This window comes from Trichomonas vaginalis, chromosome II (assembly GCF_026262505.1).
Source record: "Trichomonas vaginalis G3 chromosome II, whole genome shotgun sequence".
NCBI lineage: Eukaryota > Parabasalia > Trichomonadida > Trichomonadidae > Trichomonas > Trichomonas vaginalis.
In genome coordinates, this window is record NC_067204.1 from 23264628 (window position 1) to 23281645 (window position 17018).

General features: G+C 27.1%; 5 protein-coding genes across 5 annotated transcripts, besides 5 other annotated features; 2 read left to right on the forward strand and 3 right to left on the reverse strand.

Moving 5' to 3' along the window:
- Positions 1 to 318: 318 nt before the first annotated feature.
- Positions 319 to 1395, reverse strand: TVAGG3_0595680 (spectrin binding; the record flags this gene model as incomplete). The annotated part of the gene is made up of 1 exon (XM_001328148.1): positions 319 to 1395. The coding sequence occupies one exon, from the start codon at positions 1393 to 1395 to the stop codon at positions 319 to 321; it is 1077 nt and encodes a 358-aa protein (XP_001328183.1).
- Positions 1396 to 3380: 1985 nt separating this feature from the next.
- On the reverse strand, positions 3381 to 3971 carry TVAGG3_0595690 (spectrin binding; the record flags this gene model as incomplete). Its single annotated transcript, XM_001328149.1, has 1 exon — positions 3381 to 3971. One exon carries the CDS (start codon positions 3969 to 3971, stop codon positions 3381 to 3383), a length of 591 nt encoding a protein of 196 aa, XP_001328184.1.
- Positions 3972 to 5191: 1220 nt separating this feature from the next.
- Positions 5192 to 6028: a mobile genetic element.
- A 242-nt stretch (positions 6029 to 6270) lies between these two features.
- TVAGG3_0595720 (ribonuclease H-like family) lies at positions 6271 to 7142 on the forward strand (the record flags this gene model as incomplete). Its single annotated transcript, XM_051239618.1, has 1 exon — positions 6271 to 7142. A coding segment is annotated over one exon (872 nt), but the record flags the coding sequence as incomplete, so codon positions are not given.
- Positions 6271 to 7242: a mobile genetic element.
- Positions 7243 to 7760: 518 nt separating this feature from the next.
- Positions 7761 to 8598: a mobile genetic element.
- A 313-nt stretch (positions 8599 to 8911) lies between these two features.
- Positions 8912 to 8948: a mobile genetic element.
- A 1177-nt stretch (positions 8949 to 10125) lies between these two features.
- Positions 10126 to 10163: a mobile genetic element.
- Positions 10164 to 11696: 1533 nt separating this feature from the next.
- TVAGG3_0595760 (ankyrin repeat, SAM and basic Leucine zipper domain-containing protein 1 family) lies at positions 11697 to 13882 on the reverse strand (the record flags this gene model as incomplete). Its single annotated transcript, XM_001328150.1, has 1 exon — positions 11760 to 13862. One exon carries the CDS (start codon positions 13860 to 13862, stop codon positions 11760 to 11762), a length of 2103 nt encoding a protein of 700 aa, XP_001328185.1.
- Positions 13883 to 14594: 712 nt separating this feature from the next.
- TVAGG3_0595770 (myotrophin family) lies at positions 14595 to 16810 on the forward strand (the record flags this gene model as incomplete). Its single annotated transcript, XM_001328151.2, has 1 exon — positions 15226 to 16725. One exon carries the CDS (start codon positions 15226 to 15228, stop codon positions 16723 to 16725), a length of 1500 nt encoding a protein of 499 aa, XP_001328186.1.
- Between the last annotated feature and the right edge of the window lie 208 nt (positions 16811 to 17018).

The following is a 17018-nucleotide window of genomic DNA, read 5'->3' on the forward strand; positions in this document are numbered from 1 at the left end:
TGTTAATAATATATTTTAATCAGGAAATTTTGTTTTGATATGGAATATAAATGTGCGTTATTCTAAAAATCAAATTTTTTATATGTTCAAATAATAGCTTGATATAAATAATGATGAAAATATAATAGGAGTATGCCACGATAAATCAAATCGAAAGCAATTTATATATGAAAATTAAGCGAATTTGAAGATCTGCCTATGAAAAGAATGTAATTAATAGAATATTTTGAAAAATATCAAAACTTCTTGATGTAATTTAAGGAGTAACTATAATATTTTTGATATTTTTAAATACAGATTCAAAATAAGAATATATCTTTAATAAAAATCGTAAAATCTATCATTATCGTAATCATACATTCCATAATAATGACGACGTCTCGAATTACGACTATGATAGTAATCTGAGTCATATTTATAAATATCACCTCTATTGTATCCATCTCTACCGAATCCTTCACTATCATAGCCATACATATCATATCCATCTCTACCAAATCCATCCCTATCGTATCCATCTATATTATATCCATTTCTATCGTATCCCAGAGTATCATATCCATATTTATCGTAACCAAATTTGTCATATCCATCTCTATTGAATCCTTTTTTATTAAATCCATCTCTACCAAATCCATCTTTATCAAATCCATTTCTATTAAAACCTTCATTATCAAAACCAGCTCTGTCAAATCCAATAGTATCAAATCCATTTTCGTCAAATCCATCAATATCAAATCTATTTCTTTTTAGCTTAAGAAAAACTTCAGAATGGATCTTTTCATTTGAACTGATGTATCTATAACCATATTCATCTTCAAGTTTGTAATTCTTTTCTTCAAGAATACTTTTAACTATATTATTACGATCAGAGTTTAGCATTATTCTGATCAGATCTTGATTATTATTTGCCTTGGCAAATTGAAATATTTTCATTTCAATTTCATGATCGATGGGTTTGAATTTAAGGAGTAACTCAAGGATTTCATTATAATACCATTCATCACTTCTTATTGCCATTTCTGCAGTTTTGATCAATACATCAGAATAATCATGTATTAAACATTTATCAATTAAAATTTGAATGCATTCCTTTCCGCGCATGAGAGATATGGCAAAAATGAGAGGATTCATTAAAGTTTCATTATAGGTGAATTGTTCCTGAAAATCTGTGACATGTTTGACTAATAAGGAAAATATATCCTTATCATAATGAATAATGATCCAGAATAAAAGTGATCTTCCATTGCTAATATTTTCTGGTAAATTTTGTTTCTTGAGTAAATTTTGTACAAATTCTAATGATCTTGCTTCAATTGCAATCCCAAACAAATAATTTGGAATAAGATCAATCTTTCCTAGCAAATAATCAGCAATTTGAAAAGATCTTGACATCAATGCAAGCTTGAGGTGATTTTCGATATCAACATTTGTTTCTGAAAAAACCTTCTGATATAATGATTACTTCTGCATCAGTGAACTTTTTATTTGAATATGAAGATAAAATATCCCATAGTTTAATTGATTTCTTTCTAATGGCATATTTAAATAGATCATCACTAATCAAAAACCTTTGATCTGTTTTATTTAATGGTAATTCGTTTTCATTTATAAATAAATCATAATAGGCTTTTGGCAAATGCTCAGATTCTTTTATAACCAATGGAATATCATTGAAAATAAATTTAATTTTATCATCCCATCTTAAAAATAGATCAAGTGCATCATAGTTTTCAGTATGAACAACTAAGAAAATAATTGGATAGTTATTTTTCGTAATAAAATTGAAATCTTCCAATAAATTCAATAATTTCTTCAGTATAAAATAATCATATTTAGTTTGAACTAAAGCTTCAATTGAATATTGGATTTGATTTTGTTTGAAGTTGAAGTGATCAATGAGATATTCAAGTAATTTTTTATTACCTAATGAATCTGATAGAGTATTGTCGTCAGAATTTATGGCATCCTGGATTTTATCCTTCAGTTCATCTAGGATCTTTTCATTATAATATTTAGATAGATAAGAAAACAATGTTCTTTGGGATTTTTTGGGTGAAATAATTATCTGTTTATCTTTGAATAGCTTGATTATCTCTATTGAATTAGTTTGAATTGCATAAATTAATGCATCATAGTCAATGATATCAATAACATCTAAAAATGTTTTAATTAATGGAATTGATTGCCATTTAATTACTTTGTGAAAAGATTGAAGAAATGATGGTAACTTTGTATGATTTTTTGTGATGATTGCGCCTTTTGTGATAAGAAATTCTGCATATGAAATCTTCTCGTTAATGATTGCGATTATCAGCAAAGGTTTTCCTTTTTTACGTATTAGTTCTAAACTATCAACATAGTTTATCAATTTGGATAATATATCAAGATTAGTTCCTTTGGAGCTGACAAAACTGATGATTGCTTCTTTGTATGAATTTACATTAAATGTAAATGAATCTAATAAAATTGATAAAATATCAAAATTATTTATGAAATAATATAATGCAGAATGTGCGGTGAAATTAAGATCGACTTTTTGATCAAAAAGGATTTTTATAACATCCTTAATAAAATGATTTGGTGTTTGGACCAGTGTTTTGAAAATAGACTCAATTTTGAGTTCTTTAAAGCCTACTTGTTCAAAGAAAATCTTCAATATTTCCAACGACTCTGATTTGATACATTGTTCAATAATCTCTTGGTATTTATTACCATTATATGGATCTGCATGATAGTCTAGCAATATTTGAATTAACTCTGGAGAGTTATGGGAAATTGCTGGCAAAAATATCGCTTTAATTTTATTTGGATCAGCTCCAAATTTGAGTAATAGTTCGATCTTGCTGATATCTGCATTTTGATCCATAATTGCATAGTAGAGAACTGATCTTCCATAATTATGTATTGAATTCAAATAATTTTGATATCTTTTGATTGTATTTATTGATAAACGGTACAAGCATATAGAAAGGCATGATCTAAATTTTCTATAATCTTTTGAAGTTTTTAAATATATCATAGAATGGATCAGGATGAAATTTTGTTCTCCGTATATTCAGATCATGTTGGACAAGGAATTTCATTATTTCATTTGAATTAATTTCGATTGCATAATCCATTGAATCTTTCATACTTTTACCAAGATTAACATTGATTGACAAGCCTTGGGCTACAATGTACTCGACAATATCAAGTGATTTTGATTCGATTGCATAAAGAATAAGAGGATATTCTGTGTTTAATATGCACAATGGTGTATACATTTGTCCAATCATTTTAACTATATTAAAATTATGTGATTTCAAGGCTAGAATAAATGCAGGTTCTTCAGTTTTGGTATATATTGAAGCCCCTAATTTTATCAAAGTTCTAACAAGTTATTCTTTTTTCATTTCGATTGCATATGTCAAAGCAGAACGGTGATATTCTTTTTCCTGTTTTTTATATACAGAAATATGCTTGTAATCAGCGCCATAATTAATCATTGTGACTAACTTTTCATCATCTAAATAATCAATAGCATTGATTACACTGAAATTATTAATCGTATCTACTTTTGAAATAAAGAAAGAAAAATCTATAATTGATAGTTTGTTCAGAGCTTGTAAAGTAGAAGTGTTATTTAAATTCGGTTGTTGGCCAATGCTGAACAAAAAATTTATTAATTTATTATTGTAATTCTGAATAGAATATGTAAATATATCAAAATCCTTCTCTGTAATTCCATGTTGTATCATGCTTTTAATGAATTCATACTGATCTGTATTGATTGCAAGCTCAATAAGTTTCTTAAAATTGATCGGCTGATTCGGATTTTTTTCGATTAGCATATTGAAAAGTGTAATTTGCTTCTTTTGAATACATATTTCTAAATCATTGAATGAAAATTTCAGATCTTTAATATATTTAATGATAAGCTTTGCAGTTTCAAATTGGCTTCTTCCAATTAATGATATACCAGATCGCATAAAATTACAAAATGAGTAGCATCATTATAAACTTTTTCATGGTTTTGTAAAATAAATTCAATTAATTTCAGCTTGCAATCAAAATCATAATATACCAAAATATGACAAATATAATATTCGTCTAATTTAAAGCCAAGATTTATTGCAATGGATGCAAGATCGAACATTTTTGCTGAAAGAAATGCTTCGAGAATATTTCCTATTTTGTTATGAATACAAAAACTTAATGCTTCAATATTCAATGAATGTAAACAAGTTTGAGGATCAAGTGAGTGACATTCATAATTTGTAAGTATCCAGTCTGCTATATCATTTCTGTGGTATATAATTGCCTCTGATAAATTCTCTCCAAAATCATGTCCATCATCTGCTAAAAGATTGATTATTTCAATATTTCCTGAAATAATAGCGTATTCATAATCTTGTTGATTGATTTGTGCACCAAGCAGTCGAAGATATCTAAAAATTTCTTCATTTCCTTTTAGTATTGCGCACCCAATAAGTAAATCGCTTCTATAGTATTGATTAAATTGAAAATCTTCGTTAATTATTGATTTGAATTCTTCAAATTGGTTTTTGATGATCATCTGCATAGATTTGAGTATCTTTTTATCAATTCCAAGATCAAAAGATAAATATTCAATATCAAAATCTCCTTCCTCTTGATTCATTTCATTTTCATGAAAAGATGGTGTTTTCTCATTTTGCTCAGGATAAACATCTCTAATGTTTGGTTCATTATCGGATGCACTAAATATTGAGCCTATATTATTAAAACGAGATCGTTTCCAATATAAATTCCACTTTTTTCACTTATATTGTATAATTTTATCAAATAGTCTGGAATTGGGCATCCAGATATTGATTTTACTTTTAAATCATCATGTGGAATTTCAGATTCTGAATTGACCATTAATAATAAAATTTTATTTTCATGTCTTATCAAAATCATGTCTTATAGTAAACTCCAAAAAAATCATATGAATTCTTTATCTATCTATATTATTTAATTCTATATTATGATGCTGAATTTGATAGTATTTTGTGTATTCCAAAATGGCAAAAAATTTTTGAAAGGAACTCATCTAATTCAATGTATCAATTTTCCAAAAAAAGTTGAGGATAAGAATGCCTTTGAACCACGGTTTATTAAAACTAAGGATGTCAATTTGGAAGAAAAGTGAGAAAATTCCTAAAATGCTAAAAATGAATTTCCAATGTTATAGACCGAAAATAGATTTTTTCGGTTTTCTCTTCAAATAATTGAAAGAATGATACTATTATAGGTTTATTATATTATATAGCATATAATCATGCTATAGCCGAAAATTATAAGTTTTGAGAAGATTGAATATAACACAAATAAATTTGAATGTAAGTTAAATTGCTTGTTGTTTTTAATAGCAATTTAATGAGAAATCCAATATTGCAAAATTCAAATTGAATGATTGAAAGAACAGAAAAAGTCATTCTTTTCAATTTCGAATATGTTTCATTGTATTTATAATTATATGGCAAATAAGATATTTAAACTTGATTTTTGAAGGAAAATTCACAAAATTGAATGAATTCAAATAATTTTTATTCAAAAATAAACTAGTTATTTGAGTTAATACTAATTATCTATTCAAACTACAAAGTTTGTAATTTAAAATATTTTGTGAGATCAGATTGAATTAATTCAAGGTTCTTTTCAATTAATATTAATGACCATATTACGCATTTTCGAACATTCTAAACCAAATATATAAAAATGGGAGACGAATGTTAAATTTGCTAGACATGGGGGAGTTGTCTGCAAAGTTTTAGCTCTTATCTCTAACAAAAAATTAATTTTTAAAAAAATGACCGAATACGTTTCACAGCGAGAAAAAAATAAAAGGCAAGATAGAATTTTCTAGACATAAAGAAGTTGTTTACCGAGTTTTAGCTCTTATCTCTAACAAAAAATTAATTTTTAAAAAAATGACCGAATACGTTTCACAGCGAGAAAAAAATAAAAGGCAAGATAGAATTTTCTAGACATAAAGAAGTTGTTTACCGAGTTTTAGCTCTTATCTCTAACAAAAAATTAATTTTTAAAAAAATGACCGAATACGTTTCACAGCGAGAAAAACATAAAACTGTACGCTGATTTTCATTTTCATTTCCAGTCACTTTACTTATTATTTTTTCTTTTTTTCATTTTAATTATAAATTATTTCATAATACGTTTATTTACGTTACCATTTTCTTTATTCTTTTGAATTCCATACTAGACACTTATAGAATATTTTGATTGTTAACGTACTTCATTAGAATGAATCCTTACAAAGGGTATGTCGATCGAATTTACCTAATTGGTATTTCCAATCAGATTGAAGAAGGTAAAATGACATGGGAAGAAGCTTGCACCCATGTTCCCATCGCCCCAACCCTTCAATCAAATGATTTCAAATATTTAGATGTTTCAAAATCTTTTTTACAAAATCAATTTAGCTTACAGAATATCCCATTGCCTAAAGGCAAGAAAGGTCGTAGGGTCAATCCCTACGACCAAATCAAAGCTCTTGCTGTGATACATGACCACTGGGCCTTTCCATGTGGTCAAACAAAACAATGGAAACGTTTGAAATTACAACAAATTGATGTATCTTATAGAGAAGTACGCAGATACTTCAAAGAAAATCATTTCACCAAGACGCGATTAGAGCATGCCGGGCCAGAAACAGCAGTAAGATATTGGGCGCTTTCACCCAATCTTATCTGGCACGCAGATGTTCATTATTTTAGGGGTGTTCGTGGCCAGTATATTTATGGCATAATCGACAATTTTAGCCGCAAAGTCCTAGCGTGTATACAAATACCAGATATGCTGGCAGCGACGACAGCGAACGTTGCGGCTTCCGCCTTCATTGAATTTGGCGCCCCTTATTGTTTCTGGACCGACAACGGTTCAGAAAATAGGGGCGCCTTTCAAGATCTACTTGATCTTTGGGGCGTCCAATGGCGGCATACAGACTCTCATTCTCCCTACCAAAATGGGAAGATTGAGAGATTCTGGCCGACATTGGAGCGCTGCCAAAGCATTCAGGCTATTCCTGCCTTTATTTGGGAGTACAATAATAACACACCGCATGAAGATCTCCCAATTAATCCATTAACTGGAACAAATTACACGCCAAATCAAATGTATCAGCTGAAACCGAAATACACAAATGCAGATACAGAAATGTTGTGGCAAATATGGGATACAGATACAGGCATGACCGCTGTTGACACATTCACAGCGTAATAATAAACATAATTTTTTAATTTCATTTTTAACAAGTTTTTTAAATGTATGTAATGAATAATTCATTAGAATATGATAATGCACATTGTAACAGAATAGAACAATCACCAAATTTTTTTTTGAAATTAAAAAATAAAAGTAAAAAGTATAAAGTAATCTAACCAAAAAAGATATTTAAAAGAATTTTGGAAAAAACAGAATAAGGATAATGATATTATTTTAGATACACAATCGATGTACTGAAGAATAATCCGGTAAAATGATGATATAAAATTAGATTATTTTACAAGTAGCTAAAAGAATAAAACTATAATATAAAATAAATGAAGTTTAATGAAACAATAAAGGTTAAATAAATAATAAAGATTTTTATTTTATATCAGTATTGAGAAGAAGTAACAGCTGACACTTGGTAGACAACTTCTTTATGTCTAGAAAATTCTATCTTGCCTTTTATTTTTTTCTCGCTGTGAAACGTATTCGGTCATTTTTTTAAAAATTAATTTTTTGTTAGAGATAAGAGCTAAAACTCGGTAAACAACTTCTTTATGTCTAGAAAATTCTATCTTGCCTTTTATTTTTTTCTCGCTGTGAAACGTATTCGGTCATTTTTTTAAAAATTAATTTTTGTTAGAGATAAGAGCTAAAACTCGGTAAACAACTTCTTTATGTCTAGAAAATTCTATCTTGCCTTTTATTTTTTTTCTCGCTGTGAAACGTATTCGGTCATTTTTTTAAAAATTAATTTTTTGTTAGAGATAAGAGCTAAAACTTTGCAGACAACTCCCCCATGTCTAGCAAATTTAACATTCGTCTCCCATTTTTATATATTTGGTTTAGAATGTTCGAAAATGCGTAATATGGTCATTAATATTAATTGAAAAGAACCTTGAATTAATTCAATCTGATCTCACAAAATATTTTAAATTACAAACTTTGTAGTTTGAATAGATAATTAGTATTAACTCAAATAACTAGTTTATTTTGAATAAAATTATTTGAATTCATTCAATTTTGTGAATTTTCCTTCAAAAATCAAGTTTAAATATCTTATTTGCCATATAATTATAAATACAATGAAACATATTCGAAATTGAAAAGAATGACTTTTTCTGTTCTTTCAATCATTCAATTTGAATTTTGCAATATTGGATTTCTCATTAAATTGCTATTAAAAACAACAAGCAATTTAACTTACATTCAAATTTATTTGTGTTATATTCAATCTTCTCAAAACTTATAATTTTCGGCTATAGCATGATTATATGCTATATAATATAATAAACCTATAATAGTATCATTCTTTCAATTATTTGAAGAGAAAACCGAAAAAATCTATTTTCGGTCTATAACAAAAATGAATTTCCAAACATATTTTTTATCTCATTTTTTTGATTTTGAAAAAAAATTTGGAGAGAAGATCTCTTCGTTTTTGAATTTTATCACGATGGTTTTAAAGTATATTAGACACATGTATTGATATTACTATTTTTGTATATTTTGAGAGAAAATCCCCAAAAAGTAAGAAAATCTAAGACGGTTTGAGAAAATATATAAACTATTGAAAATTTGAATTAAACTTCTAATTTGGAAAAAAGAAATTTGGAAAGAAGAAAATTCAAAAATCGAGATTTAGACTCAGCATCAAATGGAGAACAAAATGTTGTAATAAACAGAAATTCATCAAAAGTAACAGCTCTCAATTTTTTGACATTTGTAAATTCTAAATTGAATAAGAAAAATGAAATAATACTAAGCATAATACAATATTCTAGATTTAATTATAATTAGGAAAAAGTTAGTTTTGAGAGTACTTTTCATAGGCATATAGAATGAAATCTTCTGAAAAATAATATCACATAAACTCATATTATTTTCTAATATATAACTATTTTATATAAAAATCAAATTCAATGATCTTAAAAGCGAAGGATAAACCTCAAAATTTACGAATATAATGAGTGGGAATATAATGCTTATCTATCATAAAACCATATGAAATATCAATTTTTGCTTTACGCCTAATTTTTGACGACAATTAGCAAAAAATGTTAAATGTTAACACTCAGTCCATTTGAATATGAAAAATAAAATTGACTTTGATTAAATGTTTTTATTTATCATGCAATTCTTCTTGCGACCAAAGATTTGAATAAAAGTTCAAAAAATAAGATAGCTTAAAAAATAATATACGGTAGTGTTTACTAATAGATGAATAGTATATAAATTCTATTAAAATGGATTTGATCCAAAAAAATATAAAACCAAAAATAATTGTTATAATTTAAATGAAGAAGTAATTTCAAACGATTTTATTTATGATCAAATTTTATATATTTTTTTGGATCAAATCCATTTTAATAGAATTTATATACTATTCATCTATTAGTAAACACTACCGTATATTATTTTTTAAGCTATCTTATTTTTTGAACTTTTATTCAAATCTTTGGTCGCAAGAAGAATTGCATGATAAATAAAAACATTTAATCAAAGTCAATTTTATTTTTCATATTCAAATGGACTGAGTGTTAACATTTAACATTTTTTGCTAATTGTCGTCAAAAATTAGGCGTAAAGCAAAAATTGATATTTCATATGGTTTTATGATAGATAAGCATTATATTCCCACTCATTATATTCGTAAATTTTGAGGTTTATCCTTCGCTTTTAAGATCATTGAATTTGATTTTTATCTAAAATAGTTATATATTAGAAAATAATATGAGTTTATGTGATATTATTTTTCAGAAGATTTTGTGTTCTTCTTCAAAATTTTATTTTTTATTAAAAAGAATCTTAACAAAATATACATTTACTTTAATTAATATTTAAAAACGTGCTCTATCAAAAGTTCCAAAAATTCAATATTTTAGCTTTTCTGAGGTGTCACTTTTGATGAATTTCTGTTTACAACATTGTTTCTTCATATGAAGGAAAAAAATTTTCTTGAGAAGAAATAGAGTTTTTAAAATTTTATTGTATGTAATGAAATAAACAAATATTAAAATTATTTTTTGATAACAAGAAGATTCCCAACAGAAAATATTTGAGACAAAGAAAAAAAGAAAATTGAAAAATATTACTCTCCTTTACATTTCTTGAGATTTTCAATTTATTTTTATAAAATTGACAGTTTTATACGTTTAGATGAAAATAAGTGATTTTGCTTGAAATAAAAGTTATTGTTTGCTTACAGCTATCAAATAGATTTTTGCTATTTTGATTAAAATTTGTTAATCAAATTAATAAATTTTTTCTAAATATCTTAAATATCTGGATCACTCACATATACAATGAATTGAACGATAAAAATAATACAAACTTAACTAAGTTTCCTGTTTTTCAACTAAAAAAATTATGCAAATTAAATTAAATTAAATTGTTTATTCAAATATAAAACAAAGATGAAGTAATTACAGTTATCATAAACTTTATGAATAACTCTGTATTTGGTTCAGATTTTCGTAAAAATATTTTTATTAATATCGATAAGAATACGTTTACCTACTATCACAACATATCGATAAACAAGAGTAGAGTGATTTTTATCATCGAAACTTTTTAAAAGCTGTAAGCTGGAAGGAAAAATCTTGTTTTTTCTGAGTTAGTTGTAGAACTATTGATGTACGAGTTATCATTGTGATGTAGAAGGATGTCAATGTACTGACTGAAGGATATGAAGTGAATTGAATTTCATTGAATTTCAATTTGATCAAAATTTGTTGAAATGATATGAATGTGTCAACATCTGTATCACTCTCTTTCACTCCTTCCCTATTCTTTCGAGAACGAAGCTAGCTCAGCTTTCGCTGAGCGAATTGACACTTTTGATGTCCTAAACGTACATGCTCTCAAATTTATCGAAAAAAATTATACCACCTAAACTAGTATATTCTTATTTTAAATATGATATTATCCTTAGAATCCACACTAGAATATATTTAAATCAACTTTTAAAAAAGTTCGAATCCTGCGCGTCTCACTTTTTAAATTTTCCAAAAGGAAAATTATATTCTCCTAAAATGAAAACAATTTTCCGAATTGACATCCTTATATCCTTAGAAATCACACTAGAATATATTTAAATCAACTTTTAAAAAAGTTCGAATCCTGCGCGTCTCACTTTTTAAATTTTCCAAAAGGAAAATTATATTCTCCTAAAATGAAAATAATTTTCCGAATTGACATCCTTAGTAAAACTGAATAATTCGAAATCATGCTCAATAAAATCGCAAATTTTGAGATATTTTAAAGGCGCGTAGCATGTAAAAATGTAGGTTCTAAAATTAACAATGCTATATTCTTTTTAAAGGACGCTTTAACACTCAAAAAGTATATAAAATTGGAATTATCTTGATTATGATTATTTTTGTATATTTTTAGAAACTTTCATAAAATTGTCAATTTTCATCCAGATATTTTCATAAAACAGGATATATGAATGTAAGAATAAGTATATATGTTTTAAGATTAAAATGAGGGGAAAAAACGATATTTTAGCTTTTTTAATTTTAATAAAAATCGTCAGAATCGTCAGAATCATCATAATCATCAAATTCTAGAAAATCATAAATATCATAAACATCATGCATAGCATAATACATTTGATGAGAATTATGCATCATTAATTCAGTTGGATAAACCATTTTCTTATTTCGAAATGCAGAAATTACATTTTTATTTTTCCTGTAAATTGCCCAATTCATAACATGTGTATAATCGAACTTGATCTCTTTTTTGATCATGTTTAATATAATTTTCTCATCCAAATTGTTTTCAATGAAATAGTCGATGAAGCTCGTGTTGTTGATATCACTTGCATTAATATCTGTTGTTTTTTCAATTAGTAAGTTAATTAGATTGGAATCTCTACTATAGCGAGCTGCAAGGATAAGTGGTGTTTCATTTTTATTTGTTTTTGCATTTACATCTACTCCTAAATCGATTAATAATTTAGCAATACCAGTATAGGAGTCAGATTCAATCACATAGTGAAGGATGTTCCTTCCTAAATAATCCTGAAAATTGATGTGATCTATGGACGTAACATTTCCAAAGTTTACTTGATTTGTAAATTTTATAAATGCAAGCTTCTTATCTTGTTCGTCAAAACTAAAATTATTCATGAGTGCTTCTATAATTGAGTAGTTTTGATATTCTATAGCAAGAGATAATGCTGTCTCATTTTTGAAATTTAAATTAATTCCATTTTTAACCATAAGTCCTATTATTGAGAATATGAATTTATTTGGCTTTTGCAAAAGAGCAATAAAAAATAATTCATAATCAATTATAAATGCCGAATCCGTTTGCTCTTTCAAATTCAATAAATTTAATATTGCTGAGTAATAAGATTTTCTAATTGATTTTGGCAAATCGAAAACGTCTAATTTAGCACCATTTCTGACTAAGAAGCCTATTAAATCTGGATTATAATAAGCAATTGAATATTCGAGCAAATTATATGTTGTGTTTTCTTTAAATATTGTAATAAAGGAATTAACTGGGCATCCTTTGCTAATTAGTGATAAAAGAAACTGACTCTTATTATTGTTGACGGCTGAATCAAGAAGTGATTGTAAGTTTATTTTTTCTTTTGGAATGTTATCCAACATCTTCCAAAATAAGTAATTCTTATTATATCTGATACATGCTTTGAAATGATCATTTGTAAACTCCAAATCAGGAAAATACTTAAAACATAAAAGAGCCATTTTGGAATAAGACTTTTCAATTATATATTGATAGATATCGCATGATGGAAATGATTGTTTTGTGATGATTCCTTTTTCAAACAAATACTTATTTATTTCATGATTCTCTTTGGATTGAATGAAATATAATAACTCGCTAGGTGTTAATTTGTTTCCATGATTTATTGAAATTGTTGCTAAATCAAAGAATTTCATATCAAGAAGTTTCTTTAATGGATATTCAATATTATTGTAAATACAATAGCAAAATGCCTTGATATTTAATGAATCTAAACATAATTCTGGATGCTGATTATGGCAATCATAGTTTAATAAAATCCAATCTGCAATTTCATTTTTATTGTATTGAATTGCTGTATTTATGTTTAAACCAAAATCATGGCCACTCTCTGCCAAAAGGTTAATTGTTTCAATATTTCCTAACATTATTGCATATTTGTATGTTTCATCATTTGCCTTTGCTCCATTCATCATTAGATACCTTAAAATATTCTCGTTTCCTTTAATAACTGCGTAATTTATGAGTATATGATCATCAAAATTGAACTTCTCGTCAACTTTGGAGATGAACTCTTCGAGACAATTATTATCAATCAATGGAAGTAGTTCCGAATATAAGCTCTTCAATTCATGATATCTACTATCATATCTATATTGCCATAAATAATAATCGATTTTTTCTTTGAATGTTCCTTCAATAGAAATCAAACTTTTTATTAAATTGCAACAATTTCTTATGTTCTCTGCGATAAGATAGTCAGATTGATATTTTTCGAGAAGTTCGATTTTCACCTGATTGAATTTTACATTATAGAATGAATTCCATAACTGCTCACTGATTGTGCTAAGTTTATGCATGCTCTCCGGTATTTCACACTCAGATATTGTTTGAAATGCCATTTCTTCAAGTTGATTAGAAAGCACTATTAATTTGTGTCAAAAAATTAGACAAGTCATTCAATCACTAAAATTCATGTCTTATAAATTTTTAAGTAGATTAATAATTATAGTACATGTGTATGATCAAAGGTAATAATGTTTGTGCACCAATTCAATATGAAATTTTCATGTGAATCTGACATGTATAGTAAATATTAAAATAGTGCAGTGAAATAGTCTTATTATTAGAATAATTGCATAATTCATTCTCATAATAGGAATAAGTTTCAATCTTGTCGAAATAATTTTTCTTTGTGCATATAAGATCCAAAAACTTTATCACGACTACTTATCAAAAATAATATTAGTATAGTTTCACAGAATATATATACTATATGAGCAATGTTGTTAATTTTTTATAAAGAGATCCTTTTTTCTTTATTTTCAATAATTGACTGCAACAATTTATGTGCATTGGGCTACAATATGTGAATGAACCTATACTAATTATTAATGCCTAATATTTAATGAAATACTCAATGTAATAACACAATTTACATGAATATTTGTGTTTGAAACAACAATTTGATAGAGTTCCAAGTGAACTATCAAATCATTAATGTTCACAAACTATTTGGTATATTAGAAAACTTTCTCTTAATTGTTAAAATTTGTGTAATTTGGTCCGAACGATACCATTAACAAAAATTTTGAAAAAAAGGTGTAATTTAGCACTAACCACACCACCAAATGTTTTTGTCTTCTCTTCTTTTAAACAACAACTTTTTTTTTGATAAAATGGATTTTTAATTTCTAATTCTCTTTAAAAAACCATGTCGGAATATCATTTTTAATAAAGAAGTTCATGACTTCCGAGCATGTTAAACCCTATGATGACTTCATTAAAGCCTATGAAGCACTCTTCCACTTGGGATCTGACCAAAACGATGAAGATGTAATAAATATGATTACAAATATTATAATTTCCAAATACAAAGTTGATTTTCCAGATATATTTCTTAGCATTTTGATGGCAATCAAATTCAATTATCGATCCACTCTACGTTATGTTAATATTATTAACAATTTATTAATCACCAATTCAATATCTGAAATGGGCAATGAATTCTTATTAAAAATGTCTAAACAGTTACATTTGGATTTATTCAAAGATGCATCCAATAATTGTATGATCAAATATAATCAAAAATTCCCACAAGAGGATGAAATTCTCCGTATAATCATGAATGATCAAGTCGATAAATTCATTGAATACATAATTAACAATCCGATTGATGATGTTTATATTCTTATTCCTGGTTTTGCGGGTCTTTCACCTCTTCAAGCATGCTGTTATTTTGGCTCAGTTAATATTTTCAATTTCATGATTTCAAATTTAAATACCAAAATTACACAGAAAGATTTTCAATATTCCCTGATTGGTGGTAATGCTGATATCATCAATGAATGTTTTAAGAATCATTCAATCGATGAAATATGCATGGAATACATTATTGAATCGCATAACAACACATATCTTGAATATATCTTTGAAATGGACTTGGTTAATCTTTCTTATATTTATATCGAATCAATTATCAGATCTCAAAACATGAATGCTTTCCTCCTAGTATATGAAAAAAATAAAAATTGCATAATTCCATGGTGTGCTGCTTTGAAACCGTGTTATGCTTTTCTTCAAGAAGAAAATATAAATATTTTAGCGAGAACTTCAGACCAATGGACACTACTTCATTATGCAACTGCATATAATAATGTAGAATTATGCAAACGTTTTTCAGGCTCTCAAGATTTGATAAATGAACGAGATGACAAAGGTAGGTCAGCTCTTCATTTTGGAGTTATCAATAATAATAAAGAAATTGTAGAAATTCTAATTTCCAATGGTGCTGACATCAATGCTAAGGATAATGAAGGGGCAACGGCACTTCATATAGCAGCACGGATGAATAGAAAAGAAATTGCTGAAATTCTTATTGCCCATGGTTCTGATGTTAATATTCAAGATAATGATTCAGATGGGAGAACTCCATTGCACTATGCTACAGAACATAATAGTATAGATGTCTTAAAGGTCCTTATTTCAAATAAAGTGGATATAAATGCAAAAGATAAGAATGGTTATTCTGCATTGCACATTGCTGCTGATTGCAATTATAGAGATTTTGCAGATCTATTAATTTCGAATGGTGCAGAAATAAATGCAAGTGATAAAAATGGAGTAACAGCGTTACACATTTCCTCGATAAGGAATAGTGTCCAAGTAGGAAAGTTATTAATAATGTCAAATGTCGATATTAATGCAAAAGATATCTATGGTCAGAATGCCATTCATTTGGCAGCCATACATAACTGTAAAGAGATTATAAAATTGCTCATTTCTCATGGTGCAGATCTATCCTCAAAATCTAATTCAGGAAAGATTGCTCTTCATTTTGCAGCAAGTAATAACAGTGTGGATGTAATAGATGATCTTATTATGCATGGTTCAGATATTAATTCTAAAGATAATTATGGGAAAACTGCACTTCATGAAGCAGCAATAAATAGTAGTAAAGAACTAGCAGAATGCCTTATATTACATGGTATTAAAATTAATACTGCCGATAATGAAGGGTATACAGCCCTTTATTATGCTTTAAAAAATGGGAAAATGGAAACAGCTGAGCTCCTTAAATCGCATGGAGCTATCGAATCCGTACAGAATAGAGCTATCGGATCCATACAGAATACATCCTCCAATAGTGAAGTTACAAAAACAAAAGAAGAACCAGAAAATGACTTGCTTTATGGTTGTATGGGTTTAGGTATGTTATCCTTATGGTCTTATGGAATATATAAATCAATTTCATTTTTCTTTTAGATTGTCAAAGACCATCAACAAATTTGTTGTTATTTAAACTATTTAGGTAATTATAACATTTAAATAAAAGTTCGCGTAATAAAATATGTATTTAATGTTACAAACATAAATTCTTGTGACATTTTTCATATTTCATGATTCATATAGATAACATAGACAAATCACAGCATAATCTTATTATATGTCATGTTTATAATATAATAATGTTATTTATACATGTTTAAACTATAGTTTGGACTTTGTGAATCTTATGTGAATCTTGAGAAATATCAATGACCAGCCATACTCTTTGC